General features: G+C 41.5%; 3 protein-coding genes across 4 annotated transcripts; 2 read left to right on the top strand and 1 right to left on the bottom strand.

Moving 5' to 3' along the window:
- Positions 1-681: 681 nt before the first annotated feature.
- On the bottom strand, positions 682-27,238 carry LOC146465114 (low-density lipoprotein receptor-related protein 2-like). Of its 2 annotated transcripts, none has more exons than XM_085129011.1 (13): positions 26,397-27,238; positions 24,167-24,554; positions 23,063-23,475; positions 21,419-21,568; positions 21,150-21,228; positions 20,137-20,264; positions 18,832-19,369; positions 17,164-17,474; positions 15,153-15,269; positions 14,159-14,284; positions 7,958-8,348; positions 6,783-7,204; positions 682-938 (listed from the first exon to the last, which is right to left on the bottom strand). In XM_085129011.1, the coding sequence occupies exons 1-13, from the start codon at positions 26,860-26,862 to the stop codon at positions 772-774; spliced, it is 3,696 nt and encodes a 1,231-aa protein (XP_084985137.1). In that variant the 5' UTR covers positions 26,863-27,238; the 3' UTR covers positions 682-771. The 2 variants fall into 2 exon arrangements, with proteins under 2 accessions (XP_084985137.1, XP_084985138.1); XM_085129012.1 differs by having other exon boundaries at positions 21,150-21,225.
- LOC146465116 (uncharacterized) lies at positions 3,168-4,925 on the top strand. The gene has a single exon (XM_085128945.1). The coding sequence runs from the start codon at positions 3,406-3,408 to the stop codon at positions 4,696-4,698; it is 1,293 nt and encodes a 430-aa protein (XP_084985071.1). The 5' UTR covers positions 3,168-3,405; the 3' UTR covers positions 4,699-4,925.
- Positions 11,366-13,217, top strand: LOC146465115 (uncharacterized). Its single transcript, XM_085128961.1, has 2 exons — positions 11,366-11,838; positions 11,872-13,217. Coding segments are annotated over exons 1-2 (1,194 nt in total). The 5' UTR covers positions 11,366-11,837; the 3' UTR covers positions 13,065-13,217.
- Positions 27,239-27,977: the final 739 nt, after the last annotated feature.

Below are 27,977 nucleotides of genomic sequence, written 5' to 3'. Positions count from 1 at the left end.
AGCCTGATTCCAACATAGCGGACGTAGAGGAATACGAAGAGATCTTGCTGCTCGTCCTTTTACTGAGAAGAAGGAGGAGGAGACACATAGGAACTCACCATTACTCACACCTACTGTGACCGCTACATCCTCCCACGCTAAACTTTTTTTTGCTGTTATCTTTGAAATCGGGAGAAACTTTATCTTACAACACCTAGTAATTTCTTATAGCCTCTGCGAGGCGCTCGTAAAGATGGGTAGTTGCTCCTGCCGCCATTTTGCAAATGGCAACGCATGATTAACTAGAATGTACGCTGGCAACTTGTCACTGTTTTTCAGTTTCCTTTGGCTTGCGCTTTTGCTTATGCTTGTGTTGTCCCGGCTTACACGTACGACGCAACAACGCAAGCATAATCACAAGCACAAGAGAATGGAAATCGTTTCATTCTCTTGTGCTTGTGCTTGTGCTTGTGTCGTTGCGTCGTACGTGTAAACCGGGACGACTCAAGCATCAGCACAAGCACAAGGCGCTTGTGCTTGCGTCGCACCTGTTTACACGTAGGTTTCTTGTGCTTATGCTTGCGCTTATGTTTATTCTTGCGTCGTACGTGTAAACCAAGCTATAAGGAGAGAGAGAAAAAAAGCGCGAAGAGAATACTGGGATCCGCCTGCCCCAAACACCACCCACCCCACCCGTGGCAATTTGTTAACTCCGTGCCTTGTGGCCTGTCGTGTGGCCTAGAATAAAATTACCACTATTAGCAAAAACGATAAACAGACTGGAAAAAATACCTACTTGGCTGGTAGCTGATCAGTGTCACAGTTCCTTTGGTCAGAGAGAAGCGTCACACCTGACGGACAATGGCACGAGAATCCATCCGGGTAGAACTCGACAGGAGCCAACAGGCAGATGTCACTACAGCCTCCATTCTCAATGGTGAGATTACAGGGATTTAGTCCTGTTCATGAAAGCAAAAGTACGCCTTTAGCATATTAACCCTTTAAGCCCTACCAGTGATCAGCATCAAATTTCTCCTTGCAATATCAATGCTTATTCAACCCCTGAGGTCATGAGAATTAAAGATATGATCACCCAAGGTAAATTTTCTTGGTATTTTAATAACTTAGTATGGGGACATGAAAGGATAATTTTTCTTCGATATTAGGGGTACGCCCTTTTCCATCCTAAACATGGCAAATGTAAGCCCGGTCGCCCAAAGCTGATGTTTCATCAGTACATTGCCAGCGTAATCAGCCAGGTATACCCACCAACGCCAGAAGAGATTTGAAGCATGGTACAAGACTGGAAGGCGTGGAGAAAGCTCGTCACCGATTGCATGCAGTGCAGTTGGCTGATGATGATTAGGGGTGAAAGGGTTAGAGTTGTTCAACCAGCTAAGTGGCGAGTTCATACTCGTTTCCATCTCAAAATTACTTGAAGTGAAACTTATTTCAAACTTAAGAGGAAAAGAAGGAAAAAAAGAGAAAAATGTTGACTTCGAACCCGAACGTTTGCTTTATTTCTTTTATCCATAACCACTACACCAACGAGGACTAGCTGCCGAGGATTGTAATTTTTAATGTATTTGTACATAGTTACCCATCACAATAAACGAAAGCCGTAACCGTTTTCGAATCAGTGCTTAACCCTAAACACTGTAGATCGGTGCTAAGCCCCCAAATGATGTTCCTTGCCTAGACTGGAGCTCTATTTAGTCAGTTCTCTGCATAACACCGGTAAATAGGCTCAGTAACAAGACATTGTGTAAACTCATAAAGTGTCAAAAGTCAGTTTGAAAAATGGAAAAGAGTGTTAGCTTAAGTGGTGTGGGACTCACCAGGCCTCTGCCCTAGTTGTGTAACTCGGTTTTCAGCACTTTTCAGTACTTACACTTTGACGGATCAATACAAGCACTCTTTATTGATATAGAATAGGCCGCAAAGTCTTACGCAGAGAACATATGACAACATTGCGTTTGTCAGGGCCCAGCTGTTCAAAGCCTGATTAAGCTGACCGAACAGTTAACGTGCTCACTTTATTCAATTACACAACTATACACTATGGTGACTGATTTCTCGTCTTGCTATTTATGTGTTTTGTTGTTGTCGTTGTTATTGTTTTGTCGTGCGTGATGTCCTGCAATTCCGAAACTACATACAAAGAACTAGCTTCTAGCTCAAAAACCTTGCGGTTATCTAGTTGCTAAGCATTTCCTTACCTGGAAATATATTAAGTGTAAAACGAGACTAAAAATCTGTATGTAAAACTTTCTAAAGATATAACAAATGTAAATATAATTTGTAAATGTTGGAAATGTGAATAAAGTGTATGTTAATCCTGGGTTAACGGGCTAACTTTGATTCGAATTTAATTGCTAATCAAAAAAGATCTTTCCAAAAGATTTTTTAATTATTTCATTGGCTTGAACTGATCATCTTTTGAAAACATTTTTACGAGCGAGATGAAAACTCGGTTAACTTTTAAGACGTGGATTAGTGTTAATCGGCTTTCAGGAAACAACTGCCGAACCTTTTATCACCGATGGCGACGAAGATGATAAACTCTCCACTACTAGACACTTTTATTTTAAAATAAACTTTTTGTCTTGTTTTTTCTGATATCTTATTTCCTTTGTTGGCCATGTTGTGCTAAAAATAATTTTGTAGTCGTTTTGCGGTTTACTCAAAGAATATTTCTCATACAAAGCTCATATCCAACTCGAGAAGTACCCCACCCCCCCCTCCCTGGTATCCAACGAGCAATGACGTCAACGTCTTGTAAAACAGCAAAGAAGTAGTAAAATGTAAGTACCTCCTTCAAATTTTTTTCAAATTGTTTCTCTTGAAAAGCTAAAAATATTTGTCCAAAACAAGAGGCTGTCTATATTAAAAAACATTGATTCCACTTAATTTTGTCGAATATTACTTCAGAGCCAGCTTGATGCGGCACGCATCATATATAACACTTGCGGTGTTCGTTTTGAATTTTTTCCAGTTGTTGACTTGAGAAGATTCCCGAAGTAAGTCCGAAGAGACCCGAACACCTGTAAACGGTTTCCGAAGAGCAAGCTTGGTTTTCCGAAGATTACTCGAAGACTTTTGAAGTTTACCGCAAATCACCGGAACAATTAATTAACTTTGATATTGAATTAACATATAAAAGTACCATAATATTGACTTAAATGTTAAGCTGAAAACTCAGTGTGAACAATATTGAACACACTATGTTAAGAATGTAAATTTACGTAAACTACAGTTGACACGCATCATGATGATAATGAATACAATATTCAGCAGTTTCACTGTTCAACGGAAGATCCTTTGGGTTTCAGTCCAGTCTTGGAGGAATTTGGTGTTAAAAAGTGACATAACAATTTTCAAAATTCTTTGGAAATTCTGAAGGTAAACAGCCGATGTTGAGGTCAAATGGCGCTTATATCCGCCATGTCATTGAATCAATTTCTATCCAAAGCACTGACTTTTTTAGTCGCAATAACGGTAATGGTTTGTTATTATTTGGAACTGGAAAGTCGTAAACTATTACTGATAAACAATGACACAAATGCAGACAGCTATCATCGGGAAACAAATTTGCGACGCAGCATCAACGATCAAGTAAAGGAAGACACTAGAAGGCAGAAGATTTTTCTGTCCTTTTTCTATTGGGAACAACTCACAATGGGAACAAATAACCTTCTTCATCTTACAGCTCTGGCTGCGTATAGCGGACGCCAAGTTGTTGTTCCGTTTGTAAAGAACTCACAATTTCGCGGTGTGGTGGCAAAGGAGGGATACGAATCACTGGAGCGATACTACAACGTGGATGCGCTAAATTACATGCTTCGTTTGCATGGACATGCAGCGTTAGTAAGCTGGGAAAGATTTCGAGATGTCTGCAAAGGAAGCCTGGATGTATTGGTGTACTTTGATTACAAAGATCTGAACACAACTAAGGCAAACTATAGTCTAGCAACACCATACTTTCCTTGTAAACAAAACCGCAAGAATATGTTTCATGGTATCAAGATTGGACGAAGAGTCTGTGTGAACGCTTTCGCTCTAGATTCAGTTGAAAGGTTTGAAAATGAAGTTATTAGCGGGCTTCCGTGTGTTGGAATTTACGAATGGAGAGGGACAAGTGAGACGAATCCAGATAGAGCGCAGTTTAATTTGACGTCAATTGTGAGTCAAGTTCTGTCTTATCGCGATACAAGCCCGTTCTTCAGCCAAAAACTCCTACAAGTAGCGCAAGATTTTGTCAGAAGAAGTCTTGGTCCGGACTTTATCTCCGTCCATGTTCGTACAGAACAGATTTTGAAGACAGGAAGAAACCTTACTACAGTTAAGAAATGTTTAAGAAATTTGAATAAGCTTGTTGAGTCAATGAGACGAACCAATACGGTAGATGGGATACCTGTTCGGGTTTTTCTCGCCACTGATTTCACAGAGTTCGGATCTTCGTCGAAAATCGGTAAACCAGCGCGAAAAAATGCTAAATCATTGATGAAGAAATTAGCTCCTCTGTTTCCGGTTATTTTTCACCCTGCAGAATATAAACTCGCTGATCGAGGAGAAGTGGCCATTGTAGAAATGAATATTCTCGCGTCCGGAAAATATTTAGTTGTGCTTGGTGGAGGATCGTTTCAATATTGGGTTGTAACTCAGTTTCTTCACAAGAACAACAACGACACAACAAAATTTGAACACCTTGCTTGCTAAAGGATATCACAAACACCTTCGGGAATTAGATGAATCAATTAATCTATTTATTTCTGATTTATACGTAGTAATTCAACCATTATCAAATTTAACTGTAATCTTACAATCTTACTTTTTATCATAATTGAACGAATTATATCTTTTCAATTATGTTTTGAACCTTGTTGATAGTAATTGGGCCATCCACTTGATTAGCCTTATAGCTATTTGGATTATCTAAACTTCTTGCCAAATTTTTGAGTTCAGCTTTGCTTTAATTTACCTTCACCTCAGTAGAGATTGTTGTTTAGTTTATTACATTGTCCTGTTTTAAATATAGGCAAAAGAAGTTAAATAACTGAATTGAATTGAATCTTCGCGGAACAAACTTCGATAATCTTGAGTCACCTACGATAGTCTTCGTAAGACTTCGAGTACCCTTTCTTTTTCAGGGAAAGTTTTAGCAAATTCTTCAAGACGCGTCGGACAGGCATCCCTTGGTTTTGCTTGGAGAAGGACGATTTTATGAGATATTCTTTTTTTTTTCTTTAAAAAGTTCTGCTTTTCCTTGTGCACTCGATCCAAACTTAAGAGCGAGCACAAGAATCATAGATCGTTGCGTTTGCCTCAAACCCGTTTAAACGGTGCAATAAAACCTTTTGTGTTTTCATCTCTAGTAAAACCAGGCTCAACTTCAAGGTCTCATGCATGCGACGAATGCACGTAATAAACAGCACAAAAAATATCTTTTACTGTGTAGCACTCAATTAAAATGATGGATGATAAAATATGTAGGTTTGGAGTGCTCAAAAGTGCATTAATACAACAAGAATCACTATAACGCAAACGCATACGCAAATGCACGCAACACACGCATGACCTCCATAACGCAAACACGGATGAAAACATATCGGAACATTCGCGCGAACTACCGATAACCGAAGCGCAAACGCGAACGTAAAAAGGAAATTTGCAAAAAATTGAAAATTTTTAATTTCCTTGTGCTTTGCCTTCTAGGTTGTATTCGTAAACGTCAACATGACCACGTAAAGCGTGACTTATTCCCAATCTTGGAAAACTAACTTATGCGTGCATGGCATTCCTTGCGTTCGCTTTGGCAATTTGCGTTCCTTGGACGCTCGCACTGGCATTTAAATTTCCCTCTCCCTTGTGAACCTGCCTACTTTAAGGGAACTGGTCATAAAAAGTTTTTTTCGAAGAGGACCCACCTTGTCTGGGATAGGATTATCGAAGACACCACCTATCTCATAAACATTACCGACAAAATTTTATTGGCTTTAAAATTTGAGTTGACACAGAAATATTGAGCTAGGAAGAGTCAGTATTGCTAAATAAACAAGAAAAGTGAGGTTTGAATCTCATTGTCATGGTCATCTTTTGAGATTGAGGAAGGGTTGTGCAGGCAGAGCCCACCATCTATTTTGCGGTTTGGTGGGTCCTGTTCTAGTGGAGTATAGTAGTTTTGACTACTTCCCTGAAATAAGTATTACTTCTGTAAAACATTGTGCGCGTTTAAAGTTTCAGTAATCAAGATCCTGATGGACACTTAAAATCAACCAGCAGTACTCGGCTTCTGATCAAACGTAAATATCCGCCGTACGCAAAAAGATGGCGGCAGCCAATAGGTACATAGAAAGCCATTCGTTTTTTTTTTTTTGTTGCGAAATTCGTCCTGTACTCACAACATCGTGTAAAATACAAAGCAATGCATGGCGTTTTCTTTTTTCAAATTGAAGCTTTATTATCTCTGAAAAATGCATGCATGGTTACCCCAAATTTTCTTTTCGGGTACCAAGGGAACTTGCTAAGTTCTGCTTTCTCCGCATAGTTTTAAACCGCTCAAAATATCCCTGTATTAGTAGGCACCACCCATAGGAAACCCGAGTATCTAAAGATGCGCAGAACGTATGCGCAGGAACAAAGGTAGGTACCGTCCTTAAAGTTTTTAGAACTTTTTTGTGCGTTTTTAGGGATTTCGTTTGCTTAGAATTATGGGTCAATGGACGAGTCACCACATTTTTCGGTAACGTAGAATGCAATTCTATTGCAATGTCATTACCAAACGTATACTAATATAAACTAACCTTCTGGTTGCCTCTGTCGATGAAATACCACTACACCCATCACCTGATGAAGATTCTTTGCCAGCGTAACTTCGTCTTCACCTGTAAACCTATTTGCTTGGTAGAGTTTCCCATTTGCCCAATCAGTCCAGTACATATTTTCCAAGAAAACACTGATGCCGAAAGGATGCGATAAGGAATCAGTGTTTTTCAAAACAATTCTCCGATGATTCCCGTTTAAATCGGCTGATTCAATGGTGTCTTCTCTTGCGTCTGTCCACCATATTCGGTTTAAAGCGTAGTCTATTGCAAGGCCGTTTGGCCAGCCGAGGTTTCTTTCTACAATAACCTGGCGTGTTGCATGATCTCCATTCATGCCGCATTTTTCAATTTTTGATCCGTTACGCCATTCGTTTGATCCCCAGTCAGTCCAGAACATATATCTGCAAATAATAATGAACCTAGTTCAATGGCCTCAGCTCCCACGAGTCTCCTGTAGCTCAGTGGTACAGCATCCAAACTAGTAATCGGAAGGCCTTAGGTTCGACTCCTGAAAGGAGCACTCGGATTTCCTTTTTCCGAGTATGCCTGTGTCATTGTGTGTCATTAACTGGTCTCAAAATAATAATAATTGCCAAAATAAATGCGTTTATCCAGGCATGCATACATTTATCCTTTTCGTTTAGCATACCAGTCTGAAGAACAAGAATCAGATGCATTCCTCCTCTCCTTGAAAAAACATTGACTGAAGTTTGTCTAAAGCCTGTGACAAATACTGAATGAATAAATACTGTGGTGGACAAATAAGACATGTCAAAATCTCGTGGTTTGTTTAAGTTCTTATGCAGGAAAAAATGGACTTTTTTGAGTATATTGAATTTTTTGCGTTTAGTTTATCCTAATGGAAGTTTTTACTGTCAACAATAGGCCATTTCCGAGTTGCTTTGAACCCTCATTATGGTGAAATTAGTTTTCATTCATATGCGGTCAAAATTAATTTTCACATGAAAAGCTTTGCACTTAGCCTCGGTTTCGTAATGAGGTTTAAAGCACTCAGAAATGGCCTATTTTGGCCTTATTCGTACCCGACCCATCATTAATATACCATAGTAACTCCCCCTCTCCCCCCCCGGATAAATCTGTGACTGTACCCTTTAACGTACGCGTCAACAAACACAAATAAATCGAATAGTTACCCAGCGAAAGGATGCACTACAATTGCTCGAGGATTCCGAAGGTCTGACGTCACAAGCGGAAGTCGCCTCTTGCCATCCAAATCCGATACTTCAATCTTACCAGCAGCTGCATCGGTCCAGTACAACTTCCGGTTGATCCAATCAAGGGCTATCCCTTCCGATGTATTAAGACGATCCCTAACTACGACCGTGACATTAGAACTGTTCACCAGCGGCGCACGCTGAATAGTGTTTGATATAACATCGCTCCAGTACACATTTCCCTGCTCAAAGTCGAAGTCCAAGCCAATGGCTCCATAGCTATCTCTTACTGCTATTTCATAGGAGAATGGGTTGAAGTTAATGCGGCGTATGGAAAATCTGTTTGAGAATAAAAGAAATCCTTCCGAGCCTGCAAAAGAAAAAAGGAGGAATAATTAGGACACCGGTGATAATTTGAGAAAAGGTATCCTTCGATTTGTTTTAATTTTACTGAAAAAAATAGTCATTTAAACCAGACTGTTGTCAGTGACGACAACTGTACAGTTGACATAACATAGGGGTCTGTATTTAGTCTTTCGCTGAAGTATTTCTGCTGTCCCCTGAGAATTTGGACGAAGTTCTAGATTTCGGGCTTTGTTCTTGAGTGTTGTGAATAGTAAAGTAAAGTAAAGTAAAGTAAAGTAAAGTAAAGTAAAGTAAAGTAAAGTAAAGTAAAGTAAAGTAAAGTAAAGTAAAGTAAAGTAAAGTAAAGTAAAGGAAAGGAAAGGAAAGGAAAGGAAAGGAAAGGAAAGGAAAGGAAAGAAAAGTAAAGTAAAGTAGAGTAGAGTAGAGTAGGGTAGAGTAGAGTAGAGCAGAGCAGAGCACAGCAGAGTAGAGTAGAGTAGAGTAGAGTAGAGTAGAGTAGAGTAGAGTAGAGTGGAAGGGAGTGGAGTGGAGTAGAGTAGAGTAGAGTAGAATAGAGTAGAGTAGAGTAGAGTAGAGTAGAGTAGAGTAGTAGAGTAGAGTAGAGTAGAGTAGAGCAGAGCAGAGTAGAGTAGAGTAGAGTAGAGTAGAGTAGAGCAGAGCAGAGCAGAGCAGAGTAGAGTAGAGTAGAGTAGAGTAGAGTAAAGTAGAGTAGAGTAGAGTAGAGTAGAGTAGAGTAGTAGAGTAGAGTAGAGCAGAGCAGAGCAGAGTAGAGTAGAGTAGAGTAGAGCAGAGTAGAGCAGAGCAGAGCAGAGTAGAGTAGAGTAGAGTAGAGCAGAGCAGAGCAGAGCAGAGTAGAGTAGAGCAGAGCAGAGCAGAGTAGAGTAGAGTAGAGTAGAGCAGAGCAGAGTAGAGCAGAGCAGAGCAGAGCAAAGCAGAGTAGAGCAGAGTAGAGTAGAGCAGAGCAGAGCAGAGCAGAGCAGAGCAGAGCAGAGCAGAGTAGAGTAGAGTAGAGCAGAGTAGAGCAGAGCAGAGTAGAGTAGAGCAGAGCAGAGTAGAGTAGAGTAGAGTAGAGCAGAGCAGAGTAGAGCAGAGCAGAGTAGAGCAGAGCAGAGCAGAGCAGAGTAGAGCAGAGTAGAGTAGAGCAGAGTAGAGCAGAGCAGAGTAGAGCAGAGCAGAGTAGAGCAGAGCAGAGTAGAGTAGAGCAGAGCAGAGTAGAGTAGAGCAGAGCAGAGTAGAGTAGAGCAGAGTAGAGCAGAGCAGAGTAGAGCAGAGCAGAGCAGAGCAGAGTAGAGCAGAGTAGAGTAGAGCAGAGCAGAGCAGAGCAGAGCAGAGTAGAGTAGAGCAGAGTAGAGCAGAGCAGAGTAGAGTAGAGCAGAGCAGAGTAGAGTAGAGTAGAGTAGAGCAGAGCAGAGCAGAGTAGAGCAGAGTAGAGTAGAGCAGAGCAGAGTAGAGCAGAGCAGAGTAGAGCAGAGTAGAGCAGAGCAGAGTAGAGCAGAGCAGAGTAGAGCAGAGCAGAGTAGAGCAGAGCAGAGTAGAGTAGAGCAGAGTAGAGCAGAGCAGAGTAGAGCAGAGCAGAGCAGAGTAGAGCAGAGCAGAGCAGAGCAGAGCAGAGCAGAGTAGAGTAGAGCAGAGCAGAGTAGAGCAGAGCAGAGCAGAGCAGAGCAGAGCAGAGCAGAGCAGAGCAGAGTAGAGCAGAGCAGAGCAGAGCAGAGTAGAGCAGAGTAGAGTAGAGCAGAGTAGAGCAGAGCAGAGCAGAGCAGAGTAGAGCAGAGTAGAGCAGAGCAGAGTAGAGCAGAGCAGAGTAGAGCAGAGCAGAGTAGAGCAGAGCAGAGTAGAGTAGAGCAGAGTAGAGCAGAGCAGAGTAGAGCAGAGCAGAGCAGAGCAGAGCAGAGCAGAGTAGAGCAGAGCAGAGCAGAGCAGAGCAGAGCAGAGTAGAGTAGAGCAGAGCAGAGTAGAGTAGAGCAGAGCAGAGCAGAGCAGAGCAGAGTAGAGCAGAGCAGAGCAGAGTAGAGTAGAGCAGAGTAGAGCAGAGCAGAGCAGAGCAGAGTAGAGTAGAGTAGAGTAGAGTAAAGTAGAGTAGAGTAGAGTAGAGTAGAGTAGAGTAGAGTAGTAGAGTAGAGTAGAGCAGAGCAAAGCAGAGCAGAGCAGAGTAGAGTAGAGTAGAGTAGAGTAGAGCAGAGCAGAGCAGAGCAGAGAAGAGAAGAGCAGAGTAGAGTAGAGTAGAGTAGAGTAGAGTAGAGTAGAGTAGAGTAGAGTAGAGTAAAGTAAAGTAGAGTAGAGTAGAGTAGAGTAAAGTAGAGTAGAGTAGAGTAGAGTAGAGTAAAGTAAATTTACTTATACACGGTAATGTTTAAAGCTAGAAGCTTGTGGGGCCGTGTAATTAAACAAATGTTTTAAAACAGTAAAGTATAGTAATAATACATCGAAGATACTAACTTTTCTAGAAAAACTAACTTTTCAGGAGCTTTCAGGCTCAATGAACGTTTCCACCTTCGTTTTCCGGCAGAACAAACAGAGTTTTTAGTGTAAATAAAGGCGCTCTAACTGCTTAAAATGTCAATGAATTTACAAGAAAATCGAGCAGTTTATAAGTTTTTGAGAGCGCATGGGAGGAGCGAAGAGAGTTCATACGAAACTTCAAAGGAAAAAGAGAGCGACAATATTAATGTGTCCTCTACTTAATCATCGAGGGCCTTATTCGCCTTCGGGCGCGGAGGTCGTTGAAGATGATTTAATCTCTTGTCATTGTACAGTTGATTTGCGCGCGCTAACTAGCTTACCGGACCAATGAAAGTTTTGAAGCTGTGCGAACACTGTGCAAAATAAGAAAAACCATTTTGTTCTCCGAATAGTTTAAGTTTTTGTGAAAATTACAGAGAATTCAAAACTCTCGTACCACAAAAAATCCTCTTTATTTGAAGATTTTTCGATTTTTCCTTTGATAATGGAATGTGTTTAATGCGCGCGCATTTCGTCATTAGCGTCTCTCTATTACGCCACAAAGAAAACCCAGGCAACTGCAGTTGTTTGATGTTAAAACCACAACGACAGCTTACTGCACAAGCGCCGCAGAAAAAAATATTCATTGTGGGTCTGATTACGTGAATAACGCGACAAAAAACTTCAAGTATAAGTGTGAAAGGGGATTATCTCCATGAAAGTCAATTTCCAGAAAGAAAAACCAGAGAGATTCTTGCAGAATCGAGGATAAATAGTTTTTCGCCTGGAGTGGAAATTCTCAGATCTTCCGACGGTCCAGAGGAGTGGAATTTGGCAAACAGAGTCTCGAGGATTGAGCCGAACGAGAAACGCATTCTTTCTGGAATTCAAGGGAACGAGATTAAGCGAGTGCGACAGAAGCCCAGAAGAGTGTTACCTTTTTCTGCCTCCAATTGTTCAGGAGATTCTTCGGTGGAGCATTCACCCCGATAAAGTTTTGCGAGGGGCGGCTTCCGTGCGTCACCTTTTGTATCTTCCAACGATCAAGGAAGAAAGTTTACCAAATGTTCAGTTCCCTGAGGAGGAAGTGCCACCGGGTGTTCCTAGAGTTAAACGAATGCTGTCGAGCGTTCTGCCGACACAGAACCGAACTCTGTCGAGTAACCAACCGACTGATCCACTCAATCCGCTACCAAACTTTAAAGCTGAATTCCGGAAACGGATTCTCCCTTCCCTTCCGACGATTGAAGAACAAACATCGCCGAGGCTTTCGGACGCGGAATCGCTCAACGCAAGTCAAGAAAACGTAAAGAACGAGGCGTTGAAAGATCTGAGGCTTCAGTTTGTAGAAAGACATTCGGAAGTAAAGGGGGAGGAGTTACAGAGTATTATAGAGAAAACAAAGAAAACGCAACAGAGGCGCAAACACGAGGTCAAAGAAAACCAAAACATCTTAAATTCAGCAGGGAAAGGATCAATGGTCGGCTTGAAACTTATACACAGAGAAAATCTACAAAGTTCGGAGGCATCTGCTGCCCAAAAGCGTCCAAGATCCTTGCCTGGGAGGAGAGCCATCCCAGACCGTGCGGCGGAGGAAAAGACATTAGTACGCGTTCAAGGAAAGGTGAAACGATTTCAGAAGAAAACCCGATCACAAGCGAAAGATGTATCACCAAAACTTCATTCCACAGCGGAGAGAAAGCTACCAAGTACTGAAACACAAGGAAGAGTACGGACCAGCGTTGAGCGCCGAGTCAGCGACGGACTGCAGAGTGCGTACCCGAAGGTGGACCGAACTCGTCCGAGAATTTTATCGGCAGACAGTTATGCACGCACGGACAGTGAAGAGATGCCGCGTCTTCGCGCCAAATTAGCAAGACGAAGTAAAACAATGTTTCAAGCTTCCGTGATAAGGAAAGAGGAAAGTTCTTGTGCTCCTAGAATGAAGCCAGTCTTGTCGAACATCCAAACAACTCGAGAACCTCTAATGCCTAAGCCACCCTCATCATCTAAGCCGAAGACGACACGAATGCGCCCGACAGTGACCCGACCGATTCCGAGCTTTTCACCAAAACAAGAGCTAATGATACCAAAACCACCATCAACACCGAAAAGGTCATCGAGTGTTAGGCCGGTCATGGCACGAGCGCATCCGACGAAGGTCCGACCGTTGCCGAACATTGAGCCGGTTGTAAAACAATCTCTTCCAAGTTTTCATTTATCGAACCAGCAAACTTCAGTCAAGTTTCCTCTCCCAAGCATTTATCCCAAAGAAAATTAGCTTTCTGACCTCAGTAATGTTCAGCGGACAATGGAATCAAATCTTGAACCTTTGGTGAAGAACTAGACCAAGAGAAGTCCATAAAAGAACATGCTAAATACGATAGACTTCTGTATAAAGACTTTGCTTTTGTCTTTGAAGTAAGCACGTGTAACGAATTATTCCATTTCCTTGTTATTAGTAATATATTAATATTTCTTATGTGCAAGCGTTGCTATTTTTTATAAGGGAAGTGTTCAAAACTACTATACTCGAACAGGACCCACTAAACAACAGAATAGACGGTGGTCTCTGTCTGCACCCACCCTCCCCCCTTCCTCAACCTTTAAAGATGGTATATTTATTGGATAGCCACCCTTCTATCCAGCAGTACAAAATGACAGTAAGCTACTAAATGCAAGACGTTCATTAACTGTCTTTCATAACCGCACCAGGATCAACCGTAATAGGCCATTTCCGAGTTGCTGCAAGGCAAAGTGCAAACCTTTTCATATGAAAATTAGTTTTGTTGCATGTGAATGAAAACTAATTTTCATAATAAAAACTTTGCACTTAGCCTCACTTTCGTGACCTATTAAATTTACAATCACGTGGGACGCGCGGTGGCTTAGCGGTTAGCACGTCGAGCTTTCGATCGGACGAGTCGGTGGGGTCTCTTTTTTGTCGTGTTGTTTCCTAAAACAAGAAACTTTGCTCCATATTGTCTCTCTTCACCGAGGTGTATAAATGGGTACCGACAACTTACTGCAGGGGGTAACCCTGTGATGGACTAAGTAGCAATACTTCTAGTTCCTTCATGCTGGGTTTCCTCTGGTAGACTAGCATCCCATCCAGGCCGGGGGGAGTAGCAACACTCCTAGTTGATTCATGCTGGGTGTCCTGTGGTAGACTAGCATTCCATCCAGGGCGGGGGGTGGGAGGGAGTAGCAATACTCCTAGTTGCGTCATGCTACAGAAACCGTGCGCGGGTAAAGCTTGGACCGTGCGGGCCACTTAGGCGCGTAGTGCAACTTTACCTTTTTATCACTTGAAAAGCACTCTAAAGCCTATCTCTTATAGAATTACTCCTTACATCAAGTTCTTACGCTTTTTACCTTCAGCTCGACATGTTTTATTGTCTTTGTTCAATTCATATCCCGCGTTGCAGTAACATTTATAAACATCTTTGTCAAATGAACAAAACTGGCTGCATCCTCCATGGATTTGACATTTTTCAATATCTGCAGAAGAAGATGAAGATTATTATAGCCCTAAGTTATTCAACCACAGTCACATCAACGTCTATTCTACAGCTACACTAGACTTATACCACAACTAACGAAATTTCAAACTTATTTAGTTTTGGTTTATCTTATCAGCTAGCAATCATCCTCTGTTATTGAGGATGAATCAGTTCAAACAGCTACGAGGGTTTATGAATGAACAAGCGAATGGATGCATAAATGAATGAATGGCTGGCTGGATGGTTTGCAGCCGGAATGGATGAATGAATGAATGAACGAACGAAGGAAGGAAGGAAGGAAGGAATGAATGAATGAATGAATGAATGAATGAATGAATGAATGAATGAATGAATGAATGAATGAATGAATGAATGAATGAATGAATGAGTGAGTGAGTGAGTGAGTGAGTGAATGAATGAATGATTGAATGAATGAGTGAGTGAGTGAATGAATGAATGAATGAATGAATGAATGAATGAATGGGGGAATGGATGGGAAGAGATAGGACACAACTGCAATGGGCTTCCATCTCTTTAAATCTTAAAACTTTAGTTCAAATACAGCTGTTTCGACAAAGGTTGTCCAAAACAGCGTAAAATGTACGCGACAATGCCGAAAGGTAATCTGGGAAATACCCAACAAAAGTGAATAAATTTCAATAAAAGCTCAGAATTCATAATGCCTCGACCGTACAGCGAAGACTTGAGATGGCGGGCATTATGGATTCTGAGCTTTTATAGAAGATTTTTGGATATTTCCTAGACTACGTTTCCGCATTGTCGCGTACACTTTTACGCTTTTTGTGGACAACCTATGTCGAAACAGCTGCATTCACTATCATTTCTCCAAGAACTTAAGCACATACCACAATCTTGTTCGTCAGAGCCATTCAGACAGTCCTTCTTTCCATCACATCTCTTGATCAAATCAATGCATCTTCCAATGCTACAGACATATGTACTTGACGCACACGTATTGCCATCTAAAACGCAACTCAAAAAATGAATAAAGCTTATCATCATCATCATCATCATCATCATCATCATCATCATCATCATCATTATTTATTCGTTTTTTCCAAAGGATGTTGAAGTAGCTGGCACTCGCGGAACACAGGTGGTCCAAGAGCCCCCAACACGCATTGCGGATAAACACAGGTCACAAAAACAAACTTTTAATGAGAAAAACAGTTTCTCTGCATGCGCGCCTCACATTTTGGTGCATTTTTTGCTGTCGTTTGCCGGGGAACGTTTCTATAAGCGAGGTACCTCAAATTACATTTAGCATTTTTCTGAGCAATAAACTGGACAATTCCTATCATACTGCCTGTGCAATACTTCTGAGACTGGTTGAACAAATCATTGCTATCAAAAGCTGCGCATTTGCACAAGTATAACGGTTCAAATTACCAGTCCGTGTTCCTCCGCCGAGTACCGGACGCCCGAACGCGGAGGAAATCGAACGTGAACAGCGCATTAAATAAAAATTGCCGAAAATGACTGGTGGAAACATATATGAGGCTGATGGAAATTTAAACTCAGCACTCTTCGTTTATTGTACGTTGTAGTATTCACCATGGCAGTTACACATTCCGTACAAGTAACGAGAACGCCAGAAAACAAGAGGTTTAACGAGGAAAAAACCATCGCCCTGTACGTGCGTTTTAAATTCTAGTTATTTTCTTAGGTGTCCTGTGCAAAACCACAACTTGAAATGACCAAATTTAAGGGGTTTTTTGGAGAATGTGAGCACACGACGGTGAATTTTCATTCTCTGTCTTAACTCGAACACCACGCCTACTACAACTACCAAGTGAACCTAAAATGGCTGATAAATGTGTTAACATGTTAACTTTGCACAGCTCTCAGGAAAATTCAAGCTATTTTACCGCTTTTGATCGGTTTTGTTCCGTTACTTTCGGTAGAACTCGGCCGTTTTGTTCTCAAGGCGTTAAATCTTTAAACCGTGGATTTATCAATCTTGGATTGACTTCTTGATAGAACGGTTTTCAATTGACTGTCGAAAATAATTCGCGTTTGCTTTGGTTTTGCATTACTAAGCTCTTTGATTGGTGCCACTTTCTCAACCAATGAGAAGCAAAACCAAAACCAATCGTGTTTTGGCCGCACGCGTTTTCCCGCGCTTAGCGCCAGTTACATGTATTTGCCTCGAAATCTGATTGGCTCGTTGTGTTGTTTACATCTGTTGCGATTGGCCAGAGTCATTACTTTGGTTTTGGCTTTATGACATTCAATTGGAAACCGCTCTATTCCTCCATTTTAGTTTGAAGATAAATAAAGCTTCATTAGTCGGCCAAAGTCGAGTTCAACCGTAAGCTTGTCGAATGTCGTTATCCACGTAACATTCCAAATGGCTGGAAATAAAAAGTGTACAGAAAAAATTAGGCAAGTGAGAATAAACGATAAGACTGCACAACGTTTCGGAGTCGTTATGACGCCATTATCAAGTTCGTAGTGATAGAAATAAATAAAGTCAACTATTTCTGACATTGACTTTATTTATTTCTATCACTACGAACTTGGCAATGGCGTCATGACGACTCCGAAACGTTGTTCGGTCTTATCATTTATTTTCACTTGCCTATGTAAAGTCGACTCCCGATAACGCGAACCCTCGCCAACACGAACCTCGCCCTAACTTGAACCAATTTTCCTTTCCTTTCAGGTTATTTTCCATATAATTTTATCCTCGATAACTCGAACCTTTTTCAATTCCCCTTGAAGGTTCGAGTTATCGGGAGTCGACTGTATATCTAAACCTTTACTTACAGAAAAAAATTGAAAAAGAAAAGAACAAAAAGCCTCCGTAACTTTCAGTAACAAAATTAATACAACTATCCATAGTTAAACACTCACAGCAGTCTATTTCATCCGATTGATCCCCGCAATCGACCACAGCATCACATTTCTTGTTTTGTTCAATACACTCGCCTGAACCACACTGGAATTTGTAGAAACCGCAAGAAGAAGGACAATCGAGCTCGTCTGAGTTGTCGCTGCAGTCGGGTTCACCATCACAGCGCCAAAGGTTGTGTACACACGAGCCATCCTTGCACTGGAATTCACTGCTTCTACACTGTGTCAGAGATGTAGGACAACCATATTCATCAGAATCGTCGGGACAGTCGGAATCTCCGTCACATTTCCATCCGTCAGGAATACACTTTCTTTAAAGAAAAAAAAAATCACGCCAATACGGTTAAGAAGGAAATAAGAAATCTTTTTGGTGAGAAGCACTGACGATGGAATCTTACTTCAGAAATTGATTTATAATTCATAAGCCCATTGACCTATCAAATGGTCAATAAAACATCACGTGCAGTGGTTTTATATCCGATAAAACCTCCTCCTTATTACTATGCAGTGTTTAATGTTTTTCTCGTATGTTAATTTCCAAAATTCACAAAAGCATCATTGTTATGAACTCTATTGACACACGCTTTTCCAGGAATGTTTTTGAAGCCGTTCAAAAAACTCACAGCACGTGTTTTATCGGGTCTATCGGGTCATCCTAGACTAGAAAACTATCTATGTACTTAAAATAAACCACTCATAAACAGATTTGGAGGCCCAATGATTGTCTAAGGCCTTTACTTACTTTCATTATTTATAAATTTGGCGATGTTTACTGTTGAATTGTGGCAAAGTTACATTATTCAAAAAACATACAAACGTCTCTAATTTGTAGGTGACACTGTCCCAATCCATACTAAAAGAAAATTGACAAAAATAGATTTTCACTTATTAAAATACTAGCTATACGAAATGAATAGGTGGTTTGCATTGCCGCTATGTTGGTGTACAAAAAAAAAGAAAATTTGTTAACATAGTTTGCATAAAAATGGAAGTTTATTCCCACAGGACAAAAATCTTATTTCTCCTGTACACCAACATGGCCGCCATGACGTCACATGCAAACCATCAATAGGCCATTTCCGAGCTGCTGTAAACCTCATTATGAGAACGAGGCTACGTGCAAAGCTTTTCAAATGAAAATTAGTTTTGTTTGCATATGAATGAAAACTAATTTTAATATTTAAAACCACGCACGAAGCCTCGCTTTCATAATGAGGTCCAAAGTAACTTGGAACATGGAAAAAAAAAATGACAGAAATTTTAAGGGTCAGTTATTAAAAGACAGTTTAGACGGTATTTAACAAAACCACGTTCTTAGCCATTTTCAATTTTGCCAACAGTCATATCTAAACATTGTCTGCTGCTGACGGTAACAAGAAGGCTTGCATCCCAGACTAGAAAACTCTTTATCTACGTAAAATAAACCTCTTATAAACAGATTTGGAGGCCCACTGATTGTCTTCAGCCGGGACCTGAGTTAGACTCTGTTTAAATAACTGACCCTTAGAGTTTTTATTGATTTGAGGGACACCCTCTCATGTTTACTTTGTCGCTGTGGTACTATACAAATATAACTCACAAAACGTGGCAAAACTACTAATCTTTACGACACCTTTAGTGTGATGGAATTAATTAGTCGATTGGGTTTATTGTGCAAATGGTACATACCTTGACTTGTTACAGAGGAACTCGTTCGGATTACACTTCGGAGCAGTACAGTTAAACTCATCAGAGCCATCCTTACAATCTTCATCGCCATCGCAGATCCAGCCACTCGAAACACAAGTCGGGTTCACACTAGATCTACATTTAAACTCATTATGTCTGCATTCGGAAACAGATGAACAGTTTGCTTCGTCTGACTTGTCCCTACAGTCAAACGCATCATCGCAAACCCATCCATTTGGAATGCATTCTCCCGTCGCATCGCATTGAAACTCGGTGCCTTTGCAGGGTTTAATGACTTGACAACCTTGCTCGTCGGATTTGTCTACGCAATCAAAATTGCCATTACAAGCCAACCTCTTAGGAATACATCTTCCACTGGTGTTGCACTGAAACTCTGGACAAGATTGCGTTTTGTTGCAGTTTTCTTCGTCTGATCCATCCCTACAATCTCTCTTGCCATCGCAAAGCAGGTGACTCCAAATACAGGTCCGATCTCTCCTGCATCGAAACTGGGATTCGTTTAAACATGGTCTGTAAGCTAACAAAGGATTAACAGAGGTTAACATGACGTTCAAAAACTCATTAATAATTCTTAAGCCCATTGACCTATCAAATGGTCGATAAAATATCACGTGCAGTGGTTTTAAAACCCGATAAAACCTCCTCCTTATTAATTAGTATGCGGTCACGGGTGTTTAATGTTTTTCTCGTATGCTAATCTCCAACGTTCACAAAAGCATCATTGTTATGAACTCTCTTGACATACGCTTTTCCAGGAATGTTTTTGAAGCCGTTCAAAAAACTCGCAGCACGTCTTTTATCGGGTCTAAAACTACTCGACTGCGCCTCGTGGTTTTAAATCCCGATAAAACACTGCTGCTCGTGTTTTAAACATTATATAGAGCTTACAATTTGATTGCCTTTTCAAGGGCGTAACCATCGGCTGATCCTACGAGGAAATTTGAAGTATTCACTTCTCAGGCTTATATGCCAGTCTCCACTCTTTCCAATAACAGATCAGTTTTCACTTTAGTGTCGAAAGTAATTTCGCTTTTGCTTAAGTTTTGGTTTCCTTCGCTCTCAGTAACAAACAAAACGAAACCCAATGATGACTCGGACTCGTCCCCAGTTGCCTCTTTTGTTTTACGCGAAAGGCGCGCACACGAGGAGTACACAAAAGAGGGATCGTGGAGGATGCCAATCACCCCTCGCATTAGAGACGAGAGACGATTGGAACGAGTAAGAATTGTAAGAGGTCTGTGGTCTTTCAAGTGTTTTAAGGCAATGTGGACAAAGATTTCTTACTTATACTCTCGCTGGAAGCAGATTTTGTGGTGGGAGAAATCGTCGTGAAGATAGTAGTGGTCTGTTCTGTGTACTCCGTGGTTGGAACAAGTATTTCACACCTTCTTCCTTTATAGTTTGGCGGGCAACTAAACGAAAAAGAAAAAAATACCATTATTATTTTGGCAGTATAAAACTTTTGAACGCCCAGTAAAAAGCGTTAAATCTACAAAAATTGGGCGTGAAGGATGGCCGAAATTGAGATATTATTACTATTATCAATCAATCAATCAATCAATCAATCAATCAATCAATCAATCAATCAATCAATCAATCAATCAATCAATCAATCAATCAATCAATCAATCAATCAATCAGATATTCGTTTGTCGGTCAGTCAGTCACGTCAGAGAAACCAGACTATTAACTCTGCAGTGTAAATTTAAGTGGTCAGTAGGAAATTAAAAAGTTTCTTTCCTGATTTCTCACTTGTAAAACTAGTGTTGTGCTGAACAACATTTCATAGTCATTCATTCATTCATTCATTCATTCATTCATTCATTCATTCATTCATTCATTCATTCATTCATTCATTCATTCATTCATTCATTCATTCATTCATTCATTCATTCATTCATTCATTCATTCAGTCAGTCAGTCAGTCAGTCAGTCAGTCGGTCGGTGGGTCGGTCATTCATTCATTCATTCATTCATTCATTCATTCATTCATTCATTCATTCATTCATTCATTCATTCATTCAGTCAGTCAGTCAGTCATTCAGTCAGTCATTCAGTCATTCATTCATTCATTCATTCATTCATTCATTCATTCATTCATTCAGTCAGTCAGTCAGTCAGTGAGTTAGTCAGTCAGTAAATCAGTCAGATGGTCGTCAGTCGGTCAGCCAGTCAGTCAGTCAGTCAGTCAGTCAGTCAGTCAGTCAGTCAGTCAGTCAGTCAGTCAGTCAGACAGACAGACAGACAGACAATCATTCAGACAGTCGTCAGTGAGTCAGTTCTCTAAAATGTTATACCTGCACATCAGACGCCCGCCGCTTCCTTCGATACATGTTCCACCATTGAGACAAGTGTTTTCTTTGCACCTGAAGGCTTCTGAGAAGAGAAAAAAAAACATTTTCTGTCAATTTCTATTTCCTTCCTTGTCATTATTGTATGTCAAGCAAACACGTCAGGGGGAGAGTGTGTGGCCGCGAGGGACCTAGACCGTCTGAAAATCAGGCTACGCGTTTGACTATCTGCAACCCCCCCCCCCCAAGGCGTATGTTTTGCAGTCGATTATTACCTGAGGTACTGCAAGTCTTGTTGTCGTCTGTCAGCGCAAAGCCTGCTGGACAGTGACAGGAATAGCCTTCTGGGTACAGATCTCTTGGGGCCAATAAACAGACATGACTGCAGCTTTTAGACGCGGCTGTAGGTCGGCATGGATTTCCTTCTGCGCAAAAAGAAGACAAACCATTGAGTTTGTTATTGAGGTGCGGACCTACGTTGACCGGAAAGAAGAGACAGTAAAGAGCTGGGGGAGTTGAAACAACCTTGAGAACGCAGGAAAATAAATGAACGTTTTTACAGTAGAAAACAGAGAACGTTTTGGAATAATCAAGTCGATAGTACAACCGCGAGAGGATATAGCGCGAGCTCCTTTCGCAGCTCGCTCTATATCCTCTCGTGGCTGTTCTATAACAATGAGCTTTGTCGCAGGCTAGAGGCTCCTAGTCAATAGTTTTCACGTTATCGGGGCTCTCGAGAAGCGGTCCTGGGGGATACTAGCCTCCCACGCAGTCGTTTTTAGGGGAATCGTATTACCTCTTCCCCACAAACGCCTGCTTACCCAAGCGCCACATTCCTTTCCCATTGTTTACTCCCCAAGCACCCTAGCCAATTACCATCGAGGCATTGTTTAATGACATCAAATCAAATTGCTGGTTGCAATGGTCGCTTCCGTTTCCCGCGAGCTTTGTACAGTGTTTACAGTCTCTGTTACAGTCTTGAGAGATGCGGGAGTTAATTTGGAATATATATATTTTTTTCACTTCTGGAATGGCTGGTCATGGCTGAAACACCAAAACAAATATCGAATGTGAATACAAGCGCTTCTTGTGCGACGTTTTGACACTGCTTGGAGAGTCAAAATCTTCGGGAAAGTGTAATCGATCTTCCCCGCCTGATCGAGTTGACAATCGGTGAAGATATCGCCTCTTACGGGTGAGGAAACTCTGGAGCAGATTTGTTTGTTTGTACGAAGTGCTACGACAGACTAACTCGATTCGAGAAAGCAAAGAAGAATGTAGAAGGTATCAAGGGGAGATCTGCAGTATTTATCGGTCCATTAAAGACTATTTAACGGAAAGTTAAACGACAAAGAGCCGATCAACTTGTGGTCCTTGTGGAAAATGTCGCACATGCCCCCGAACAAATTGCAACAGCAAAGCGAGTTTCATTTGCAAAATCTTTAAAGTTTACCGACATATCGGGTAATATTTCGGTTTCCTCCACACCGACAAGGTCGACAAGATTGAAGGCAAAGCTTGATAAATATTAAAGCGACTTTGCGTAACCAGTCGGCAAATTGACGAAAATATCGCTATTTCCCGTCACGAAAGTTTTTATTGCAGTCAGTTGATAGGCATTTACACGAGAAATTTTGAACGTAGGGCACACGGTGCTAAAAGTTCACGTAAGCTCGGTCAAGTTCTGTCTCCGTTGTGATATTTTTCACTGTTCCCGCGAGAGGCGTTCTGAGGTCAAGGTCAACCTTCCAGATTTTAGAAGGTTCACTGTGATTGGCTTAGCGGCGGAAAGGAATGTGGCGCTTGGGTAAGCAGGCGTTTGTGGGGAGGAGGTAATACGAGTCCATTAAAAACGACTGCGTGGGAGGCTAGGGGGATACGCAGTTAACACAAACAGAAAACATTAATCAAGCACTCACCCTGCGGTACTGGCTGTCTCAGTCGGTTGTACACCACGATTCCCCTTGGTGAATATAAATGGGATGCTAGCCTAACCGACTTCTTACCCGAAGCCTTATCGATTTTTAATACCTTCCTACCATTTCGAAATTTCGTCAAATAAATAAAATCTTGAAAAACAGCTATTCCAAACGAGCCTCGAATATGCCAGCTACGAACGGTGACTCGGCGATCGAGACCGTTGAAGTTGGAAGACTCAATTGTCCCAAGCCTGGCGTCTGTCCACCATATTCTTTCTTCGTTATAGTCCAACGTTAGTCCATTTGGCCAAATGATGTCTCGGTTAATAAGCTCTTGCCGTGATCCCAGATCTCCGTTCATTGCGCACTTTTCAATCCTAGCTCCTCTACCCCAGTCAGTCCAAAACATGTATCTAAAGAGTTAAAAATCCATAAATGTCATCCTCTCTTGTGTTTATACAATTGCGTGGCAAAAATATTGTCTAAGGGCCAGTTTACAGGGAGGGGGTAACCCTAGTACTAGGGTTACCCTAGCAAGAGGGTTATAGATACACCGGGTTTACTTGCTATGTTCTATATGCATGATAAATTAAAGGGGAAGTATCATGGGGTATTTGACCTCTTTTGTTAAAAATGATCAAAAATAAGACCTTCACTTTGGTATAAAATAATTCTAGAACAACGAGAGGAGAGAAATCAACTCAATTCTTGACAGGAACAACTCGTACTTTGTTCTAACGCATTTTGGAAACAAAAATGCGAGAACTTGAAAAACATTAGGCTAACATTTTTCAAGTTTCAATCCATTCCGACCCACTCTGCCTCTGGCCAGAGGCACTAGTCGACAGTTTTATTACACTGGGGTAATAATTTATAACAAAACTAGGCAACTATTTTTGTTTCTGTTGTCAGACAAACATTTCTGGGTTTTATGATGATATCAAATTTTCGTGATACTTCTCCTTTAAAATATCCAGGGCCTCTTATCGTGAAAAAAAAAAAGGCCCCTAAAAAGGGGCCCAAAGGGGGGACTTCTGGGCCATCAGAGGCCAATTTTTAGCCAGGAAAAAGAGCTTCCCTTCGCAAGTTTCTTAGCCCACTTACCCAGCAATAGGATGAACAACGATACCCCTTGGCTGTCTAAGTCCTGTTCTGACCAGAACCATTCGATTGCTTCCATCAAAATCAGCTACTGCAATTATTTTAGTCCCAGAGTCGGTCCAATACAGCTTTTTATTGACCCAGTCGACTGCGATTCCTTCAGGCGTGCCCAGACCTCGCACGAGCAGCTGGGTGTTACGGCTATTATTGACCGGTGCGCGCTGAATTTTGCCCAAGTAGGCATCAGTCCAGTAAATAAATCCGGTATCAAAGTCAAAATCAATTCCTACTGCTGCTATCTGGTGAGGGATGACTGTTTGGTGGACAAGTGAGTCGAGCTGGATACGGGAAATATCTCGGCGATTGGCGTAAATAAGAAAATCTTCGGGATCTGATAACAACACGAGTAGAAATGAATTATTTTTCAGCCACTTTACTTCGGCAGTTTGTAAACCTGCCAGCAGTTAGCGTTGGAGCGGTTTCCAATTGAGTGTCGTAAAACCAAAACCAAAGTAATTACTCTGCTCAATCGCAACAGATGTAAACAACACAACGGGCCAATCAGAATTCAAAGCAAATACATTTTACTAGCGCCAAGCGCGGGAAAACGCGTACGGCCAAAACACGATTGGTTTTGGTTTGGATTCCCATTGGTTGAAAAAGTCGCGCGAGTTTTGTTAACCAATCACAGAGCGTAGTAATGCAAAAACAAAGCAAACGCGAAATTACTTTCGGCACTCAATTGAAAACCGCTCTAAAGAACTGTTTTAATTGTTAATGCTTTTGTAATGCATCAGTCAATTCCAGCAATGCCCATTCCCCCCGGGTATTAGTGGGGTATTTTTCACATTGTTCGTCCCGGGGTCGGGCGTTAGTCTACCCCCCGGGCATTTGACGGCCAAGGGATTTACATCTAACAACACTGCCGCTTTGTTACAACAATAAGTTCATCAACAACAGGGACGTAGGCCGGATTTTGCGCGGGTGGTGGCGGTGGGAGGGGGGTGGGAGGTTGCTAGAACCTAGAGGTACGAACTTGAATAGGGGGTCCGGGGTACGGTCCCCCCGAATAATTTTAAAAAATCAAGTTGTTGAAGTCCTCATTTCTTGCATTCTGAGAGCCATTAGATAAAAACATTCAGGTGTTAGAGGTGAAAATGAAAACATCTCTAACTCGCCTATACTTTGAATTCAGAATCTATAAGTAATTTGGATATTTTTCGATAAGTCCTCCCCGATTAGGCGGACCTTTGTGAATTAACAATAAATCTCGATTAACTACCTCTGGAGATGTTAGAGAGAACGGTCACAGCCACAGTACTGAGAAATAACACGAGACTAGTTAGACGTGAATAAGGTAAGCCCAGAAGCATAGAAATCAACGTCCTTTATAATTGCGCCGTGGGACCTTTCCCAGTTTATTTCAAGAGATACTTATGCCCTGGGGTCAGCTTGGTGGTGGTGGTGGGGGGGCGGTGGGCACTGCTGGAATTGAATGATACAAATTTTTTTTAAAATTTTAACATTATGTATCATTTTGCTTTTAAAAAAGCAAAGAATTAAGTGAGTTAGACATTTCAATTGTGATGAAAGAGGCAAGTCATAACATAAACACACCAAGATTAATGAATCATTAATTAATAACTATCCCCGCGTTGACAGCCTTATCCATGGACGTAAATGGTAATTTATTTCTCCCTTCGTCTTCTTTGTAAACATTCTAGTATTATTTTACCTTCAACTAAACCTGAAAGGCTTATGGGCTCTTGTCGTAGAAAACTTCGTTAGATGGCATTTGTGGAAAGAGGTGACAGGAAAGTTCTAAACACATGGAAAACGTTGCATTCACCTTTGACCGTTTGTCGGCGGTGATGGTGATTTTCACTCGATAATTTCGTTCCTCAGAATTTCTCAAATGCCAGAAGAAGGGGATGGGGGTGGGGTTGAGGGCGGAGGGGGGCATTACTGGAATGGACTGATGCGTTTATACCCAGCGAGAACTTACCACAGTAACACAAACTGCAAGGCTGATACTACGTGAAAGAATTGACTTTGCGAGACAACAACGCGACAGAAACCGACAAAACAGGGCTGCAACTGTGGACAGTTGTTTCGTTCTTATTGGAACTCGTCAGCACGGTGTAGCAGTTCTATATGAAACCAGCAACAGAGCTAGCTCAAATAAAATGCAACAAAACCCATGCCCTATCAAGTTTCGTACTTTAAAACTTACCGCTTTTAGGAGTTGGCTGCAGATCTTCTCCAACACAAATCCCCTCGCTTTGTACAGGAAATCTATCACAACTTAAGCTTGCAGGCCATGACATTCCAAATTTCTTCATCAGTGTTTGACAGCCATCTCTGGCGCTGTTGCAAATGGAGCGGCAAGGAGAAATCGGCGTTTCGAGAACCGTACAAACAGGAACGTATACAGAACAAAGGAAAAATTTAAGATGCTTCGAGCATCCCACTTTTACCAAAGGAGAATATAGATTGACCTCAATTGCAGCTTGCTCTTGCGTGCGATGTCCGAGTATGTTAGGATAGATGGTGTTATTGTACCCCACATCCTGACACAAAACTATGGTCACTGGTTCACATTTTCCTTGGCAAAGGCAGGGCAGAATTAAACATGATCCAAAAATTGTGACCGCGAGAGAAAACCGAATAATTTTTCCACCAAACGCTGAGGAGATCATTATTGTTAGCAAGCCGAGACCGGATAACAAATGTATGAATATTCTTAATACGTAAACCTACTTATTATACCATATGGAATCGATATTGTCAGAGAAAACCACGTCTTGTGTTTGATCCAATTAATGAAGCCATCTGCGATCACGGACGTTCTTTCACGGGGTCAAGAGAACGATGCACTCGTTGCCCGAGGTCGAATATTTATGCAAAGTACAGTGGATGAGTTGAAAGAACGCTCTAGATAGGTAAGAGAGTTAGTTACTAATTAAAAGAGCCCCCGCGGATATCCGCTCTTAGGATGATCTAGCGCTCGAAACGTCAGCGCTCGAAGCTCTTTTCGGTGGCTAAAAAAATTACGAAACATTCGTTCACGGTATACTCGATCTATTTTGGTATTTCTTTATTGTTTTTATGCCCTGTAACTGATAGTAAGCCGGATCAGTTTTAAGTAATTTTTATAATGACAGGCCGCTAACAGATCTGTTGGTTATTTTCCGTCAATTCCACCCCTTCCCCGGAAAGGGAAAATGTACAACTTTAACTTTTTAATCTAATTAACGAAGCCATCTGCGAGCAAGCGCAGACGTTCTTTTATGGGGTTGGGGGGAGGGGTACTCAGTCGGTTTTTTTGGTTTTTGGTGAGGGAGGGGAGGGGGCGCTGGGAATCTGAAACCCGTACACCATAGCAGGGCAGACTTCGTTCAGCTCCAGGGGGGTACTACGGTATAAACGTGATGGGGGGGGGGGGGGGGAGGGTTCCGACGGAGCCTAATATTTTGAACCCAAAAAAATACATTGACCTTATATTGTGCACCCAAAAAAATACAAGACTGGAGATTATTCGAATCATGCTTTCGGATCTTGCGGGAACTTTGGCTTGAATTGCGTAAGAGCTATTAGCGGAAATTCAAACCCAAAAAAATACGCGCAGATTTTTTAGGGTTTAATCTTCAACCCCAAAATTACAGGAGTTGAAAATTTTAGACCCCCCCCAAAAACGTCGGACTCCCCCGTCACGTTTATACCCGAGTATCCCCCCTGGGCGTTCAGTCGCTGCCTCATTTTACCCTCCTATTCTAGACTAGCCACCAAAGCCTTCTACCCTATCCTAGACCTG

The sequence above is a fragment of the Pavona decussata genome, unplaced genomic scaffold, assembly GCF_977016875.1.
Source record: "Pavona decussata unplaced genomic scaffold, jaPavDecu1.1 SCAFFOLD_157, whole genome shotgun sequence".
Lineage (NCBI taxonomy): Eukaryota > Metazoa > Cnidaria > Anthozoa > Scleractinia > Agariciidae > Pavona > Pavona decussata.
Note: the sequence above shows the minus strand (reverse complement) of the source record. Positions and strands in the feature narration are given on the sequence as shown.

Bases quoted from the DNA above. Each gene is read 5' to 3' on its own strand.
- LOC146465116 (XM_085128945.1), top strand. From the start codon at position 3,406: ATGGCGCTTATATCCGCCATGTCATTGAATCAATTTCTATCCAAAGCA.
- LOC146465114 (XM_085129011.1), bottom strand. From the start codon at position 26,862: ATGATCTCCTCAGCGTTTGGTGGAAAAATTATTCGGTTTTCTCTCGCG. The intron at 24,555-26,396 runs GTAAGTTTTAAA...TGTTGTTATCAG, and splicing joins GCAGCCAACTCCTAAAAGCG to ATCCCGAAGATTTTCTTATT. The intron at 23,476-24,166 runs GTAAGTGGGCTA...TTAACTCTTTAG, and splicing joins GTTGTTCATCCTATTGCTGG to ATACATGTTTTGGACTGACT.